The 18314-nt window shown below is 41.3% G+C and overlaps 1 protein-coding gene across 1 annotated transcript in view; it reads right to left on the bottom strand.

Moving 5' to 3' along the window:
- ext2 (exostosin glycosyltransferase 2) overlaps positions 1–18314 on the bottom strand; it is a 39512-nt gene extending 21198 nt beyond the window's left edge. The window contains exons 1-8 of the mRNA XM_088935086.1: positions 18160–18314; positions 15552–15893; positions 14677–14900; positions 14140–14229; positions 10909–11025; positions 10285–10480; positions 7271–7410; positions 6443–6536 (exon numbers count right to left, since the gene is read on the bottom strand). Of these exons, the coding sequence (XP_088791212.1) occupies positions 6443–6536; positions 7271–7410; positions 10285–10480; positions 10909–11025; positions 14140–14229; positions 14677–14900; positions 15552–15893; positions 18160–18165 (1209 nt within the window). The 5' untranslated portion in view covers positions 18166–18314. The remainder of the gene's footprint in view (positions 1–6442; positions 6537–7270; positions 7411–10284; positions 10481–10908; positions 11026–14139; positions 14230–14676; positions 14901–15551; positions 15894–18159) is intronic.

Here is an 18314-nt window from a genome sequence, read left to right as displayed (position 1 = left end):
ACTGTACGACGCTATTCACAATAAGACATTATAATTCTTTATTGCATTTAATCTTCAAAAGAGATCAGAGGCGCCTCACCAGAACACTTTTTTTGATAAAACACACAGTATGGTTTCCTATATATTGCATAGTTACCATGTGCTATTTAAGAAGTTGTACAGTAGTTTTGTCTTTGATCTTATGGAGAGTTCAAAGTTCATGGTCAATGACATTCCAAACAGCTGACTTCAGTTGCGGACATATGAGATATTAGGCTTGACTGCTATAAAAACATTTTCAAAACTACTGTTTCTATCACAGATAGATACATACTGCAAATCAGACCATTAATTATGTTATTTAAGAAAAATGTATAAGGGTTGTCTGTAGCAGTAGTTTAGAACTTGAGCTACCTGAGTTTTTAAAGTTTTTATTAACGCAAATACTAGAAAATTCCAGTATGATCACCAAAACATGTAGCCCACAGCTTTGTCATTGTTGCAACAAAGTCCGATGGGACTCTAGACACTTGTGAACGTGTGACATTTTGACAGTTTGTATCCTGAAGACATTCTGAAGTCTTGATGGAAAACAAAACTAAGGCTGAACTTTGTTGCTTGGCTCACTAATAATAAAGATACGGGTTTTAACATCGCGGTATGATCTGGGAAGAGACAAACTCCACTCCTTCTCTCAACAGAAAAACAAAAACCCTTTCTCCTTATAGTGGAGTCCAATATCCCTTATATATATATATCTCTGCTAAGAGGCACCATGTCACAAAGCACTGGTGTGTGACCCCAGACACTCTGCAGGAATTGCTCAGGAGCCAAGCTGCAGGATCTGAGCTGGCATCTCACACTTCAAAATCCTTAGAGACAGGAGACTCCACTTGTTTTTCATTATCAGTAACCCCAACAGTGAAAAACAATTTTACAAAGGTGGATGTGATAGTTATATAGAAGGAAAGCCCCAAACCCATTGTTATTTCAGCTACATCACCCAAGCTAAAATACAATATTGTCATTTCTCTGCTACACACTAAAACAATTGCTGAATTCTTTTAAGCACATGTTCATTCACCCAAATAATGTTACAAAGGGACCAATTAAATTATTCAAAACAGAATACAAATAATGAGCTAAAGGGCTAGTCCCCTTAATACTTTAACTGACACGAGGCACAATTTTATGTTTTGACAAGTCAGGAAGTCTTAGATGCTAACATCTCATCTGACAGAACATTACTTTGTTCCTAGAGACTCAAAGTTTTAAATACTCATACAGATTAGCATTGTAGTCCCAATGGAGTACACTGTGTGACCTCACAGCTACAAACCACACAACTATTAGTTGCAGATTGGTGTTCAAAACAATTTACAGAGATTTTACATAAACATACAAAACTGCCCGTCTGCCCTTTCGCCTTAGAAGAGTGATTCTGCATGCCATTTGTATCAATGCCAGGCCTACAGTATCTAAAACATGTATGTGCTTTATAGCTTTTCGCGTTTCCTTCTTGTCTCCAGTCCGATGTTTGTCAGCTCATTGAAAGGCACCCTTCAGATCTCCCTGACACATGACAGACAGGCCTGGAAATCCGACACTGCAGGTTTCAAACGCTCGCCAGGGATCACCTTAAAATGGCAAATTGTTTGCTGGGAGTACAGAACCTTCTCCCCCTCCTCCGTCCAGCTCTTTTTCCCAGTCCCACCCGCCGTGTCCGAGGTACAGAGGGGTCCCGGGAAGAGGGGACAGGGAGCTCAGCCTAGGAGATCAAACAGCAAGTCCTGCTCTCCACTCCCAGCTTGCCCTGGGTTGGGTCTTCCTAAGCCCAGTCAGCCAGTGCCAGTAAAGAACTTGTTTTTTCCAGGACACTCTTACTTGTTCACCTCTCTGTAGACAGGAACAGGGTGTCACTGGGAATATGTCACAACCCATTTCTCTTCACCTCCTGCTGGTTTTATTCATCTCACTTAGCCATTTGCTGCACTGAGCAAAGAACTGGAGCATTAACTTGGGGGAAATTCTAACTCTGCAATGAAAGGGATGAAATGGCCAAAAAGTGAAAGAATCTAAATAGTCAAACTGACTGTATTTAAAGTTTAAAAAGTGCATAAAGGCATGCATATAGAAAAACCTGTGAGATCCCTAGGGCCCTTTTTAAACAATCGGTTTTCCACTGCTGTCACCATTATCTTCTGCAGAGGATGACATGCGTTACCGATTCTGTTATCCTCCCATTACTGTCCAGACGAAGCCCTGGGATCAATTAGCTACTAGGAACTGGACAACTGCTGATGAGCCAAATGGCAGCCTCTTGCTGTCTTCTAACCGCTTCAACACCCCGCACTGTGCTGCTCAGCATTTTCGAACAGCAATAACGAAGATTTAGTAAGGCCATTCATTTTCAAAGTGTTAACTCTGTGGCTTTGTACCATAACAGTGAGCAGTAAAAAAAAAAAAAAAAAAAATCTCTCTGGGTTGTCATCATAAACGATAACAATGAGAGTTAAAATATTTTCCCCGTCCAGCATGATTTTCTTTGTACCTCAACTGCTGCCAAAGAAATAAAAAAAGAAAAAGAGCTGAAATCCCATCGGCTGTACCTGCACTAACAGCACTGACATTCTGTTCCCAACCCTCCAGCTGCTTTGTAACACTGGAGTTCTGCAATGCTTTTAATTGCCCTGAGAAACGCATTGCCACCACATGTGAATTACAGTAATCCCTGCCACATTAAGCTCTCAGCAACAGCACTGGCCTATACCTTTAACACTAAAAAAACAAAACACAAAAACAGCTTTTATTTTTATAGAGGGGAAGTGTATTTAAAAAGACTTTCTAATCCCAAAGGGAGTCCAAACGGCTATAAATCACAGAGTGATGAAAGTTTCCTTTCCAACCAAAGGAGGCAAAAAAGAAAACTCTCCTGCTTGAAAAGAAGGTGCCGCCTCCTCAGCCAGCATTCGAGAATTTTACGGGCAAACCCTGCTCCACCAGAAGAGAGGCTGACCTGGGACAGGTTTGAGCTATCACTTCCACTTCTGGGTATTTCTGAGAACTACTGAGACAGATGAAAATAAACTTCACTCTATTTTAGCTTTAGGTTTCTTTTTATCTTATCGACTTGTTACATACATATAAGCAGTACATACCGTGAGGGAAAAAAAGTGTCAGGTACAAGCACTGATATCTTCTATATACAATAATATAACTCACTTACTGACTGAAAGTACTACAAGAGATAAATGCTCTGCAGACATACATATTAGATATTCTAAATTGTTTTAGGTGAAAAGCAAATGCTGTTGCTGCTTAAGTACCAATGCACAGTTTAATAGACTCAAATAATTATGAGTAACCTGGTTTCAGATAGAAAGTGCCAATGATACAAGTACAATTTTGAAAAGTGATTGTTTCTGTTGTGACTCTGTATGTTAATGTGGTACATGTTTAAGTCCTTCTTTTGTCTGATTTACAAAACACACTGCATCTCAACACACAATCTGTAAAAAGTTCATAGTGTAGTGTTGGCCACTTATCTTTCAGCAGCTGTTAACATAAAGATAAGAACTTTATTGCACAAATTCATACTGACATGGATTGTACAAATGTTGAAAAATGGCACCCTTCATGACTGTGCTGCTGTAACTTTTCTGTCGTGGCCAAAAGACAAAAGGTCACTGCACAGTGAAAAGCAGTCACAAGTGGGGTTTTGTTCTGCAACAAAGACACAATGTGCAGAAATCAAATGAGATTGTACAGGCAGCCACAGATCTGAATGGCATTTTATTTTATTGTTTTAGGGAAAAACATGTCTCCCCACAGGACAGGACCCGTAAAAAGATAACGCAAGAGTTAAGGCTGTACTTAGCATCTCTGTGGTTTGGGAGCACAACAGGCTCGGCAACACATGTGGAGTGATATTCTCTGTGGGAAGTCAGATCAAATCAAGACAGAAATGCCTTCCCCAGCTGGACAGTCAAGACTGAGTTGTGTGCGCCCTCTTCTGTGCATTTAAAAGCATTACAGTCCTTAAAGTGTTCTCTCCTCAACACCTGCACATTTAACACTTTAAGAATGTAGATAAAATAGCTTGTCTTGGATTAATGCGAGCATGTGTGGAATGATTCAGAAAGGAAAAATCATCTAATTCCTAAAAAAATAATTGTCATCTACAAAACAAGCAAATCTGTGCTGTTATCTTTCCTTTTGGCATGGCTCAGTGTCAAGATTTTTTCAGATTTATAGAATTAAAACTGAACAGAGATCCCGATTCTGAGACTCACAGAATCACAATAAAATGAACAGAAAATGGTGCTGGGGTCAGCCTTTAGGATAGTAACCATTTAAGAAACATGCAAATAAGAAAACAGTTAAATATCAGAATGTTAGAAACCTTTTTTCAGCACAGCCTTGACAATAGTCCATGGTATGAATTTAGCAAATGCCTCCTCTAGAGCTGATCACACTAACCGAAGAAGGCTGTTAGGACTCACTGAGAACAATGATATTTATACCTTTGAATGCAATCTGTGCAATCTCCTCCCTAACACAGCACAATCCTAGTATCACTGTCCTGGCCTAAGCTGGGCCCAGTTGAGGTAGACTGCTGATGTAATAGGACAGCTCTTCAGAGTTGAACCAGATGTGCTTGTGCGTGGAATGATGTTTAATAGCTATACAACACCCTATTACTCCAGCAGAAGATAGGCTTTTACAAGGAGTTAGACGGAAACATGGCACCTAATCATCTCACTGGGATTGGAGAAAGTCTTCTTTAACCCTCTCACCCTGTAAAAGACTACAGCCCTTCGTCTAAAAACTGGCCAGATCATCATCCATTAGGGAGCTGTTAAAACATCTTTGGCCATTTTGGTCCTGCCAGGTTGCTGGTACACATTTTAAAAACATAATAAGGTGGAATGTGCATATCCCTACCCTGTGACATAGGTTGTCAGGACTATGAGTAAAGAGAGCTCAGAGACTCTGATTTCCTACAGTCAAGTGTCAAGTATTTAAAAGAAATGTCCTTAGTAACTTTCATTTAATCAGGCAAGACAACTCAGCTTGTAAACTTGCGCAATGATCGCTATATAAACATTCACATAAAAATGCATCGGTGATTCTTAAATGACATCTCTGGTTCATACAGAGTCGTATTTTATTTGATTGTTTCCCAAATTAATTTTATGTAATCTTTTTACAGCATTGGGATATTAGCAATTCCCAGGTTTTTTTGTGCTCCCTTCATTTAGCTCAGTTTCCCCCCGATACGTGGAACACTAGTTGTCATGCTACACCTTCTATAAAACACAGTTTAATGTTTATACAACTCTACAGAGACCCCTTAGCAAGCATTAAGAATACTTTCAATGACAAACATGCTGACATGAACCCTTTCCCCTAGTCGCACAGCATTGTAGTTAACAGAGGTTTGTCTAAACATGGGAAGCATATCATCCTGAATAAACCTTTAGACATCCAATGGGAACTGATAAGAATAAAAGCAGAAGTTCTGAGAGTGGATAAGTGTTTTGGACTTCAAGAATGAAACAGTTCTGTTTGGGCTAAACTCTAGTTGTTTGAAAGTTTCATTCAGAAACAGTCCTGCTATGACATAGGGAATGAAAACCATCTTGAATTCTTGAAGGGTTTCTGAGAGGCTTTACTTGTTGTTTATTGTAACTTGATTTAGCTAAGTGGCTGAAAAGGAAATGGCGAGGTAAACTGGCCCACCATTCGCTGCTCAGAAACTCAACATGGACACGATGGCCTTGAAGGGTCCAGTCTAAAACAGTCAAACATTCTTTGCCAAGATTCACGACAGAGATTAAAACAGAATTAAAACTTAAAACATGTTTGTTTTCCCCAGGAAAGCCTTTCACAGAGTGACCCTATGCAGTGTCCTAAGCAATGGCATGGAATGAAGTCCAATGATGCCATGACATCGTATGCCTTCAATTAGCCATGGGTTCAGGCACTGAGATCCCAACTGATAGGCAGAGCAATAATATTTCCAAACTTTTAAAAATTTGGCAGTGGTTACTTGAGATATTGAAGTAGATTGAAGTTGAAGTCGAACATCGCTAGAGAGAAACAGGTAAGAAATCAAAAGGACTGGCCCTGGGTACTGGGCAGAGGTTTATATCCTCTTCTGGCTTGGAATCATCAAGAAATCACTTTCTCTAAGATTCCTCAATTGAACCATAAAGTCAAATTCAGTTCTATGGACATTATAAATAATGCTACTATCAATAAAATAATTACAAGCAGAACTGCAGGTATATTTTAAGCACTATTAGGGTAGATCCATTCCTGGAGATTGTTGAATTTACAGATTATTTGTCATGAATTACCTAATTTCTTTTGAATCTATAGATTCCTGATCTCACAGGAATACCAAGCTGAAAATACAGGGCTAAGATGTGATCCAACTCTCAGTCAATAATAAACCTACCTGTCTCTGCATTTCCTCCACCTGTCTGTGAGGGATGCTCTTTAGAATGGTGTACATCTCAGGCAGTTTGTCTTCTGGAATGACCACTGATGCCCTAAACAAGAGACACACGATAGTCAGACCTGCATCAGAACCGGTACTCTGTGTTACTAGTTAATTATTGACCTTCAGAATATTCAGCACAGGAAAAAAGGGGTACAGTATAAAAAAAGGAAATGGAATCCCAGCACTAAGAAAAAACAAACAACTATATAAAACAGAAAAAAAAGACTCTCACTGTACAGCATTTCACGTCTGATCTTATCTTATAGTTTTAACTTCATGTCCATCTAAGCAAATTTGTACAAAGCTAATCAGGGCCTATAAAAACAATTAAAAGTCTTGGAAACACAGAAGTAACATTCTGAAGATCAGACCTTGAGGGTTGAATGTTCAGGCCAACATTTTGCTATAAATCAAAACGTTCTTAACAGTTGTCTGCAGGTCATGAAATCTGTCAATAATGGCCACGTGAAATCATTTTGGGACCTTATCAAATTAAAACTGAACCAGATGCTTTGCTTACAGAGAAATACGTTACAGTTATTAATCATATAGTTCTAACAGAATACCTTTTTACTCCGACATCACCGATGACTTCATTTGAACATTTTGCATTAAGTCATCTTCAGAACTGCTGGTGGTCTTCGCTTTAACTCAATATCAACTTTTACAAAACATCTCCAGATGGCACACAGACCAGTCTCTGCCCAGAGAATGGCCTCTCACTGTCTCAGCTCCTCTGTGGCAGGCACTGTGTTTCTGTGATGATAAAGGGGTGCAGTATACCTCTTCCAGTCGAGGACCTCTGAGAAGGGCAGAATGTAGGAGTCTGCAATGATGACAGGGACACAGCCAGCCTGCAAGACGTCACTTAGCGCAGCCTGTCCAAGCCGAGCTCCCCGGAGCACCACACAGAACGAGGACTCCTGGCCCAGAGCAGAACGAGAGCAAGGTAAAAGTTTAGGCCTGTGAGGAACTAAGAGAACATCCTATAATTATCTGAAATCATCCATTTCTAACCCACGGGGCCTCAAATCAAAATGAAACAAAAGCAGTTTCAGTCCCCTACTACTTACTGGATGCCTTTAATAATAATAAAAATAATAATTATAATTCCTTTTCTAGACACTCCACTCAAAGTGCTTTACAGGTAATGGGGACTCCCCTCCACCACCACCAATGTGCAGCCCCACCTGGATGATGCAACGGCAGCCATAGTGCGCCAGAACGCTCCCCACACACCAGCTATCAGTGGGGAGGAGAAGAAAGTGATGCAACGTCCTGGGATTTTTAATGATGGCAGAGATTTAAGACCTCGGTTTTACATCTCATCCATAGTGTCCCCATCATCATCATACGGGGGCAACAGAACCCACACAGACTGCAGGGTGAATGGCAGCCAACATCCAGTATCTCAGTGTGAATCCTTCTTCAGGCTCCACGGCCGAAACGTTGTGTTCTCTTTCTTCTTTTTTTCAGCATGGAATAAACCTATTACTTGTTCCTTTGCAGCCTACGCATGCTGACGCAGCTACCCACCTGAACTGTTTTTTTATGCAGATGTGTCTTGAAAATAGTTAGCTTAGAAAATCAAAAACAGAACTGACTACTTTTGTGATATACCCACCCAATTAAGAATCGCCAGCTATAAGGTTTACATATCCTGGCTCACAGCTATAAACCCTGTAACCACATGCAGGGCAGAATGAGGAAACGGAGGACCCACCTGCCTTCAAGTCACTCAAATTTCAACACGTCTCAGGCTACACAGCCCCACACTGGAGCCTCAGCACTGACTACAGGAGAGGCATGTATCTCAATAACGGGACTGCAAGTCTGCGAGTGCCCAGGAAGCTGCAGGGAATCACTGCCATTTGAGGAATTCTGGGCACAGCTTGGTGGTGACATGACCCAGACTGGGACCCACAATGTCCTAGAAATTCTTTTTTAAGAGGTACGGTTTCCAACAGGTAACCTAATGCAGACGTAATTTAAAACACTTTACATTGAGCGGAGTTCTGTTTCAATCAGCGCGTAACGTGAATTGTAGCATAAAATTGATTACATTGAACTGATTGAACTGATTTGAATCCAACTTTGCAGAAGGGTAGATTCTCAGATAACAGTTAAGCTTATTTCATACTCGGTGTTGCAAAAACAAAAAGAAACATGCAGATCACTGGCAGATGGGTGAATCGATAATGGGGAATAAATCTTTTGATGAACTCGTTCTAGTGCAGGTGAGGGGGTTCTCGTGGGTTTATCACGCCCTCTCCTCCAGAACAGCTCTCATATGCGAGACCACAATGCCCTAGCCCTCCTGATAACCACACTTCCTGTCTAGACAAGGCTGGATTAGAAATATGCATATGCTTTGGTGGAGAGATCCTGAATGACACTGTTCAGGCATTCCAAAGAGCAGCACATTTTGGGGCAGCACAAGGAAAAGAACACTAGACACTGAGGCAGAGACAGACTACAGAGCGCTGAGTTAATGCCTAACTGTTTTCCCCACTAAATAAGCACTCTACGGGAGCGTTACAGGCTCCAACAGTGCCCTGTTCTGCTGAGCTGGTGTTTTCAGGTTTCGCTTGATACATTCTGTAGCACGACTCCACTGGAAGACTTTTATGTATTAAGTGGTTTGACACAAACGTATCAACCTGACATACTGTATTCACTTGGTGACTATCCAAAGCCTGCCCTTCTATCTTCCTTTTTTAATCACAAGCTATACATTTCAGGTCTGATACAAACCCAGTGGCCTAGGGAGTGTAAGTTTAGAATCTAAGAGTTTAGAATCTATGGAAGTCTACAGTAACGAATGGAAGGCTGGCTGCTGTCTTAGTGGGAACAGCATCCTAGATCTGCTGATTGTGTTTCAATGTGCTGATGAAGAAACATGTTACTTTATACTTCTGTTGGGGCACGGTTTTTCAGATCTAGCTCTGTGGAAACACTTGCAGTTAAGACCCAAAAATGATCACTTTCAAAATAAATAATCTGGATCATGCACAATGAATAACTCACAATGTCAGTTAATTTTTTCTGTAAAGCAGTGCGATACAACAAATATACTGGCATGTTTATATACATGTTCTCGGGTGGGAAGGGATACTTCTCTGCATCTGATGCAATAAAAAAATTACAGCAGCTTCAGACTGTGCTGGTGATGACAAAGACTGGCTTATAAAGCTACCAATCAAACTGGAGTCATCGACAAGAAATGAAAACATTTACTGGAAATAATGTGGAAACTTTGGCAGGTGAAGCTCACATTTAAATTTCTATAAAATTTAAAACCAGTTCACTTTCATTATACTAAATCTTTTTTTCCCCTAAATTAAACAGAATGAACTCAAAAACCACAATTGACCTCACTTTGATCTGTCAATAAGCATAAAAGGGAATGATTAAACCTAAGGTACATTTTCAGAAAACATTTAATTAGCGATTGCTAGCTTACAATTTCAGTGCAGCTGCTTTTGTTAAAGAAATAAACACCTGCAATTTACAGTCTGTGCACATCCTCTTTCTGCATGATAACACGGGCTGGAATACAGACCATGCAGATGACACAAGTGTGCTATAAGCTTTCTGTATAGTTCTGTACAGTACTGTACCCAAACACAGAGCAGTGGAAAAGCAAATGTATGTTTTGGGCAACACTTTACTAGGACAGTATGTAAACCAGGGTGTAAAGAGAGGACCATACCCGTAATCTAAAGCTTACAAGGAAAAAAAAATCAGTCAGTGCTGAAGCTGCTATTGTGCGCTGTCTAAAAGGCAGCACACCTCACCTGCAGGATCTGTGGGTAGTCAAAGACCTGGTTTTTGTAGCAGCGCTTGCGGACAGATGGCATCCCCTGGGAGAGGTTGGTGCACTTGTCTAGGATCAGGATAGCCTCCCCATTCTCCGCCTTAAGCCGCTCCAGCTCGGACCGGTATTCCCTATGGATGGCCGTCTGCGAGGACAGGATGAAGTAATGCCGAGGACTGGAACAAAGAAGAGGGGCCCCACGCCCAAATTCAGGATCTCTAAACATTTCACTATTCAGATCATCTGTAATACTAAACTTTCCTCTGAGTAATGAAGAAAAGATGGGATATACAAACAGATGTCCAGGTTGTCTAGGTGCTTCGGAAAAGGAAAGATAAGGTGCCAGCAGTGTGATTTCTACTCCTATTTTGCCCGTGCTTTCCGTGACCTAAACATGAGAGGTTTTCTGTCTAAATCTGGGCATCTATTGAACTTGAACTTTGCTCCACACCTTTGCTCAGTACTAAAAGCTCCTCAGAGTCAAGGGAAACTTGTGTATCTTAACGTCATGTGGGACACACTGTTAATATACAGAAAGGAATCTGCTGGAAAGGAAATAACTGCCTGATGCTTGATCGCTGCTACCCCGATCACGCGTACGCACCCAGGCTGCTTCTCCGGCAGCTCCACCTCAGCGGAGAGGGGACTGTACACAGGGGTGCTGACGTCGTAGCCCTGGCGGTACGTCCATGTGGAGAAACCTCCTCCCGCGAGCAGCGCCCTGCAACACACATGCCTGTCACCACCATGCTGCCATCCTGAACACGGACACCTGGAGAGCAACACGCGCCGAACAGCAACGCTGCCAAAGGCTCTGTCAGACGCATTTGTGGTAATTAAAGAAATTCACAACTGAAACAAAATATTTTACGCCATTTTAAACAATGCAGCTATGCATCGATTTAGCCTTTGACCTCTGTTAATTCACTGTCAGCCTGTGAAATTTGAAAACCACAGGAGACTCCCAAATATACTCTGGCATGCATGTTGTCTAAATGGACTCTTCAAGAATTAGACAGATATGGTTCTTGGGTCAATGAGCTACTAGAAACCGAATAAGCATGTTAAATTGAAAGGCCTCCTCTCTTTTGCAGCCCTTATATTGTTCTGAAAATGTGCCATTTCATGCCCCTAGTCCCACCATCCTTGAGCAAGTTAACATGATTGAAGGACATGGGTCAACAGTCCAAGAGACAGAGATATTGCTCAAAAGTAGAAAGACTGTCATTCACTAAATAAAGATAGCCTATACCAGTCTTTAATTTAGGGTTCAGACTACCACAACCATCACTCTAAAAAGAACTGGAAATACTGGCACTCACTTTCAACATACACTAGCAATTTAATATTTTAACTGTTGGCTTTAGTGGTAGAAAATAAACACACTGTGGCTGAAACCATCATCTGAATGAAGAATAACTTTTTTTTAGTGGCAGCAAGGTCTAATTTGTGACTTTGAAGAACTCAGGGGTCACTTGTGGATGTCTAAAAGAAGATAGGATGATATCTCAAAGCAAGTAGACTACAAAATACAACGAAGGCATTTTTAAACTACATAATTGTAAGTTAGGCAATATCCAAAGATGCCAAGTGAGTTATGCAGTAATGAAGAGATGGAAGCACTAGGAATTTAATTTTTTCCTATCTAAATAATGTAACAATTGTGGTTTTGCATAATTCAAACTCAGAATAAGATTTGAAGTATATTATTTTGAGATATTGACAAATCAATGTCAGTTATTTCCAAAACTACTTTAAAACTCTGCCAGTTAACTCTGTTAAGTGCAGTGACACACCACTATCAAGGGAGTTCATATAACACTGGTCTGCTCACCCAGTCCCAGGCTCGACCTCCACACTGTCAGCTGTTTTTGATGAGGCTTAAAGCCAAATGGAACACAGCTGTCTAATCCGAGGAAATTCTCTGTATCTCCACAATAAGTGAACATCATTTCAGGGCTTTCTTATACTTAAATTTCACCTTTTCTGCAATAACAGGGAGGGAAGCCAAAAGAAAAGTGCTTAAAAATCTCCCTGGCTCGAGGAAAGCCGATAATTATGTTTGCCCACGTACGAGGCACACTGATCTTTCACACCTCAGAAACTCAGATGCCTGTTTACGAGAGCATTTCCAGTTTGCGTAACCTGAGATTTCTGAAAATTAAGATAAACACAACACAGCTTGCCTTGGAATAGAAACTCCTGTGACATGCCGGTTGTGAGGGAGCCTGAACTGCTAACAGGGAAAGCCAGATCGCTCTTCCAATCACTGCTAACCCTCTGACAAACGCTGTGGGGCTCCCAACATGAAGCATGGCGCGCAGTTCAGAGAAGTACTCTTTCCAGAACGAGTGCGCACAGTCCTCTCTCCCCTAGACCGCTACAGGGATCACAGCAGTACGCCAGTGTGACTGGCAAATGGCAATTTCAAATTAGGGGTCATAAAAAAACACAACTGGCAATTCATTTAAAAAAACAAACTGTCATTACAAAAGTGACTAAAAGACAGTTTTACATCACGGAGAACCTGCAGTTATTTCCAGCAGCATGTCTGTTACTGGCTTTATGCTGTACATTTGTATTGTACGTCTTTAAATTGTATGAGCTCACCAAACCAAATTCGATGTAACTAGTTGTTATGATAATAAAGTACAATCAAGCACAAATATAAAACACTTTGTGCAATCAAACCTATAAAGATAGATTCCACAATTAAATGTGAGACATAAAAATCTGAAAATGTCTATTTTTCATATGTACGATTTTTTTAAAAGAAACCTCCACTGAAATAAGAGACGATTCATGCATTAGTTGAGTGTATTTTAACATCTTTATTAGAGTAACAGCGAGGCTGTAAGAAAAGCTACTTAATTCCCCCGTCCTCAGGTTGCCCTCTAGTGGTCTTTAATGATCTCAGAAGCACTACTGAACAAGAAGACGATTCAGAAAGTCTAACTGGTGCTGGCGAACTGACAAGGCTGTGGACAATTCAGAAATTTAAATTCTGAAGACTTGTCATTGTTACAGAGGGCAAAACCTCAGTGAAGTGTTAACTCCCTGTTCACCAGCACGTCATACCAGATCTCCGGACTCTGGCCAAATGAAGGCTTTGAACAGTGGGAGGCTGTGCTTCCTGTTCTGTTGGTCTCAGTTTGTGGAACGAATTGCTACCTCATATCACATCACAATAGTGAGCACCTTCAAATATGATCTTAAAATTCACTCTTAAACTCAAGCTGTTAATTCTGTATATACCTGTCTCTTTTGCATGCATCGTTGCACGGTACCTTTAGATAATGCACAGTGAGAGACATTGTACAACAGGAAGATTAATCTCATAATATCTCTTGTATAGATGTCGGCATGGCTTCAATTGCAAACTATACTATTTCCAGGACTGATACTGACTTGACAACAATCACAACATTTAAAGGTTTAAATTAGCTAGCCATTAATATTATTATGCCACAATAAGCTGAAAAACAAGTATGAATCTACCGTATCATGCTGCAGTTGACGGGATATTTATAACAAGTAGTTCCTAACACATGTAATGACACTTTGCCACGTGCTGCTATAGCTATTTAAGCCAGTGATTATTCTGAACACTGCACCTTTTTATTTGCAGTATACGGCTGGGATCATATTCAAGGGCTCCTAATAGAAAAGATAACAATGCCTGACCTTTCCTCACAATCGTACATTCAAAGTCAACAGAGCTAGGTGTATTATCCAAGAAACCTTCTAATGGTTCTTTCCTAACAAAACCCTCACGTGAGAGAAGAATCACATTAGGGGTTTTCTTGGATGTTTGGGGAAGACGAAGGCTTAGTACCTATCTCTGGGCACGTCCAGCGCAGTGTTGTAATCAGGGGGTCCACCTGGCAACATATTGAACAGCAAGTGGTTCATCCCATGGTCCCACCTGCAAGAGAAACAACTCTTCACAAAACAAGGGAATAAACATCCCTGGAGCCACTGGTTATGTCATTACAGCAGTATATTTCTGCTTAGTTCGGTTTCTGACTACCATACATGAAATAAACCTATTAAAAACAAAAGCAATCATCACAATGAAATCTAATTTCAATATCTGACTTCGTCATCAGGAAAATTGAAAACCTTTTATGTAACCTCCTAACAAGTTAAAGCTAATAAATGAGAGGTTCTAGATCCGAATCCACAAAGACGAATCTCTTCTTAGCTGCAGAGTGGAATGTGCTCGTTTGCACTGCTTGTCTCTCTGGGGATTGAGCACAGGTGATCAGAATGCGTCTGGACTGGAATGGGTCAGCCTGCCTTGGATCTGAGGGCCCAGCACAGTACGGGTCTCAAGTAATGGAGCAGGAGGCTTCCTAAGCGAGAGGCGTACCTCGGCAACATTGCCAGGGCCTGGGCCGTCTCCCGGATGCGCAGAGAGTTCTGGTTGAGCATGTCGATGGAGGGGATGAAGAGGCAGGCTCGGTTCATGTCGTCGGTGTAGAAGTCGCTGTCAGAAATGGCAGTGAGCAGCTCATTGTACTCCCGCGACAGCCCCGTGGTGCTGATGTGGCTGCCAAGCTCATCCACGAAGCGCTGCAGGGGATAGATGTACACCTGCACAGAAGAGACAGACACTGTCAAAGCCACGGCCTCTTCCAGACTATCCCAGCACACACAGTACACAGCCAAAACAATAACCACAGAAACAGTTTCCTTTTCCCAGGCAGACTTCTAAAAACGAAACACAGCATGTGCAAAGGATGTCTGCAGTTTTTCAAAAAAAGAACAGATCTTAGTTGTTCATGTTTAGACGTGTTCTAATTATGTTCCCGTTGAAATTATCTCAGGTTGCCTGTGCACTGCTCAGACGTTCAGTCAGAGAACTTCATCGCTTGTTAAGGCGTTCTCATCGTACTTACCTCTGTTCTGACTGCGTTTGCTTGACCTATGACTCTTGGATTTCCCTGCTCTGCTCACTGTTTACCTTGGCGTTGGACACACTTGTCCTTCCTGGTTTGTTGTCGACAGATCTCTCCTTGGTCATTTCACTTGTGTCTCCCGGTTTCAACCTGCTGCCTGCCGACTCCAGCCTGCGCTTTGTTTTCGCCCATTTCTCGCCACTGTGCGGCGTGCTTCTCGCCCAGCTGACCATTTACCTACGCCCGCACCTGGATCCAGCCTCCAGCCTCCGACCGCTGCATCAGATCTCAAGTACCGCGATATCAGGGCTACCGGACGACAGCTCGTCGCTGCGCCACACCGTACCTTAATCCGGTTCTTGGGGTTGTAACCGCAGCGGTACACGTCGAAGCAGGTGTGCATGCGGCAGCTGAGGTCCCCCCTCTCGGGGATGGGGCTGGAGACGGGCAGCCGCACCTCGGGGGCATCGTGCACGCTGCGGCGGTCCACGCTCCAGTCCACCGTCGACTCGATGGAGTGCGGCCAGAACTGGAACATGCCGGTGGCGATGAGGCCCAGGAGCACCACGGAGAACAGAGCGATGTAGTAGATCCGGTGCTTCGTCTTCATCCGCGGGATGAGAGCTGGTCCCCGTGAGCTGTACTTCACCGAAGCGCACATGCTGAGCCCAACCGCCCGGCTCAGCCACTGGGGCCACACAGACAGCAAGCAACGCAAGACAGTGAGAAGACAGCTTTCCACAGCAAAGGCCAGAGGAGGACCGGTCAGCCACAAAGAAACACCTGTCAAGTGCTAGAATTCCAGGCTCAAACGGGGCAAAACTGGCAGATATTAAAAAAAAAGAAATCAAGATTTAAAGACCTGATATGATGTGAAATTAAAAATGATTGTGTCCTTGAACATCTGTACAGTGTAGCGGGGATGTTCAGCCCTGGTCCTGGAGAACTGCAGGTTTTCTAGAGCATGTTAACTGCTCCTAATTAAGCAGCTGAGTTATTCAATCATATATAATAAGAAGAAAAAGACTGTTTTGTTTTTCTGTCTACTTTCTGCTGAATTAATCTACTGTGCATGTTTTAATTTTCTCTATTGTTTCTAGGTTTTAAGACATTAAATGGCTTAATCAGTACGACTGAAATCAGTTACATTCATATCAATAAAACATTTGCTAATGGAATTCATTAAAGTCTATATTCATATATATTGGAGACACCTGACATCATAAATCTATTCACCCTATACTGTAGCTCATACAACAAAAACAAGAAGAAAAAAAGTATATCCATATTGTTACAGTACAGAAATGTGAGGTAAAAGCAAAATGATTAATCTACCCCAATATGATGGTGAGAGATTGTAGCATACCAATAACAATTATGTCACATCTTGGTGAAAAAAGAGGAAATATATTCTTAGCATATTACTCAAAGCAGTTCTGCTACATAAACACTGGGGGACTTTAAAGGCTCATAGAGTCACTGGATTCCAATTCCAAAAGTAAGAACAAGTAACAGTGATCACCCATTATCGACCCAGACCCAACCAACCACCTGCAATTACACAATCGCAGGAAGAGAAATAACTAGGTCAGCCAATACAAATAAACACCAATTAATCCAATTACCTGTCAGGTATCTATGCCATTACACTATGTTACAAGACCGAACAATTACATTATATTATCAATATGGATGCCAAATCCTGCATATGGACAGTATTGTGTTATCTGATGGATTCCAGCCCACTGTTCATCCCTTGTACAGCACACGTGTACTGAATAAACCTCGAAAGCTGTGCTTTGGTCTGTGTAACAGTAATTATTTTTCTTTGGGCAAGTTAATTAGACAACGTAGGGGTGTCACAGCAATATTGTAACCACATTTTGAGATATGCCTCACACAATGTGACCAGCACCAGTGTCAACACAATCCCTTACACACCCAACAATAACTTTCACTTCCAATCAGCAACATAGTCAAACATTTTCTGGTTTAAAGTGGGTTCAGCATCAAGCACTGACCCACTGTATCACTTAATCTTAAACCTATTAAATTATTATTAACCTATTAAACCTATTATTACAGATTAGAGCTGAGCAAATATTTGAACATTTGGCACTTGCTTTTCAGACATCATAGTGGTCTGTCTCTCTTCTAGTCTGTAGCTGTTTGATGATGGTAGAAACACCATGTATATTGGTGCCTACAACAGAGGAATGCCTAGATGACTCGAGGTTTATCAACGTTTTTGTGATTAACTGACACAACATTTTATGTCAGATGGAAAACTAAGCTTTCTGTATAAACAGGTGTATATATTTAGAAAAGAAAAAAAAATCAGCTTGAATATTCAGGCAAACCTATAAAATAAGAAAAAATGAACTTGATTAAATCTGTTCCCAAAAGGTAGGTGTCTGCTACAATTTTTATCTTCTTGTTGTAGACAATGGGGGGGGGAGACACAACAGATACCAACGCGATAGACATGACTGTATAATAGAAAAAAGGCAAGAAATGAGCAAGACGTGAATTTATATCAGCTGTCCGCTATTTTAAAAGTCTACTAAATGACGATCAAAATTATATTGGTTAAGGGGATTCTGGTCAGTAGCTTACTGAAGTTAAATATTTTACCACTCTCATTGAAATCTAGGTTATATGGTATCACTGACATTATTTTCCAATAGAGGTACACACAGGACAGTATTACTCGCACCACGCTTATCTTACGTGGATGATTGCCAACAATACGGTAAGACCTCCAAAAACAGAAATCACAGCGCACACAAAAATCAAACCTACAATATGCACAACATCTAATCTATAAACCACAGGAACCTGATAAGATTGGCAAAGAGAAATAACACATCTGAATAAAATGTATGGAAGTAAACAATTAAAAACCCCATCCCTATTCGTGTCGTTTTTACAAACTACTATCCGTTCAAACTGACCTTCATATATCCCAACTGCTGCAGAAGCTAACGCCGGATGGTTAATTCATATCTTCACTTGTGCTTACTACACAAGATAAACAGCTGCTTTGATGATGTTTCAGACCATTGAAGGAAAGAGAAGTACAGTATAGGAAGAATTTAACCTGGAAATC

This window comes from Atractosteus spatula, chromosome 16, assembly GCF_055471065.1.
Source record: "Atractosteus spatula isolate fAtrSpa1 chromosome 16, fAtrSpa1.hap1, whole genome shotgun sequence".
Taxonomy (NCBI): Eukaryota; Metazoa; Chordata; class Actinopteri; order Semionotiformes; family Lepisosteidae; genus Atractosteus; species Atractosteus spatula.
The sequence above is the reverse complement of the archived record's forward strand: the minus strand, read 5'-3'. Positions and strand labels throughout refer to the sequence as shown.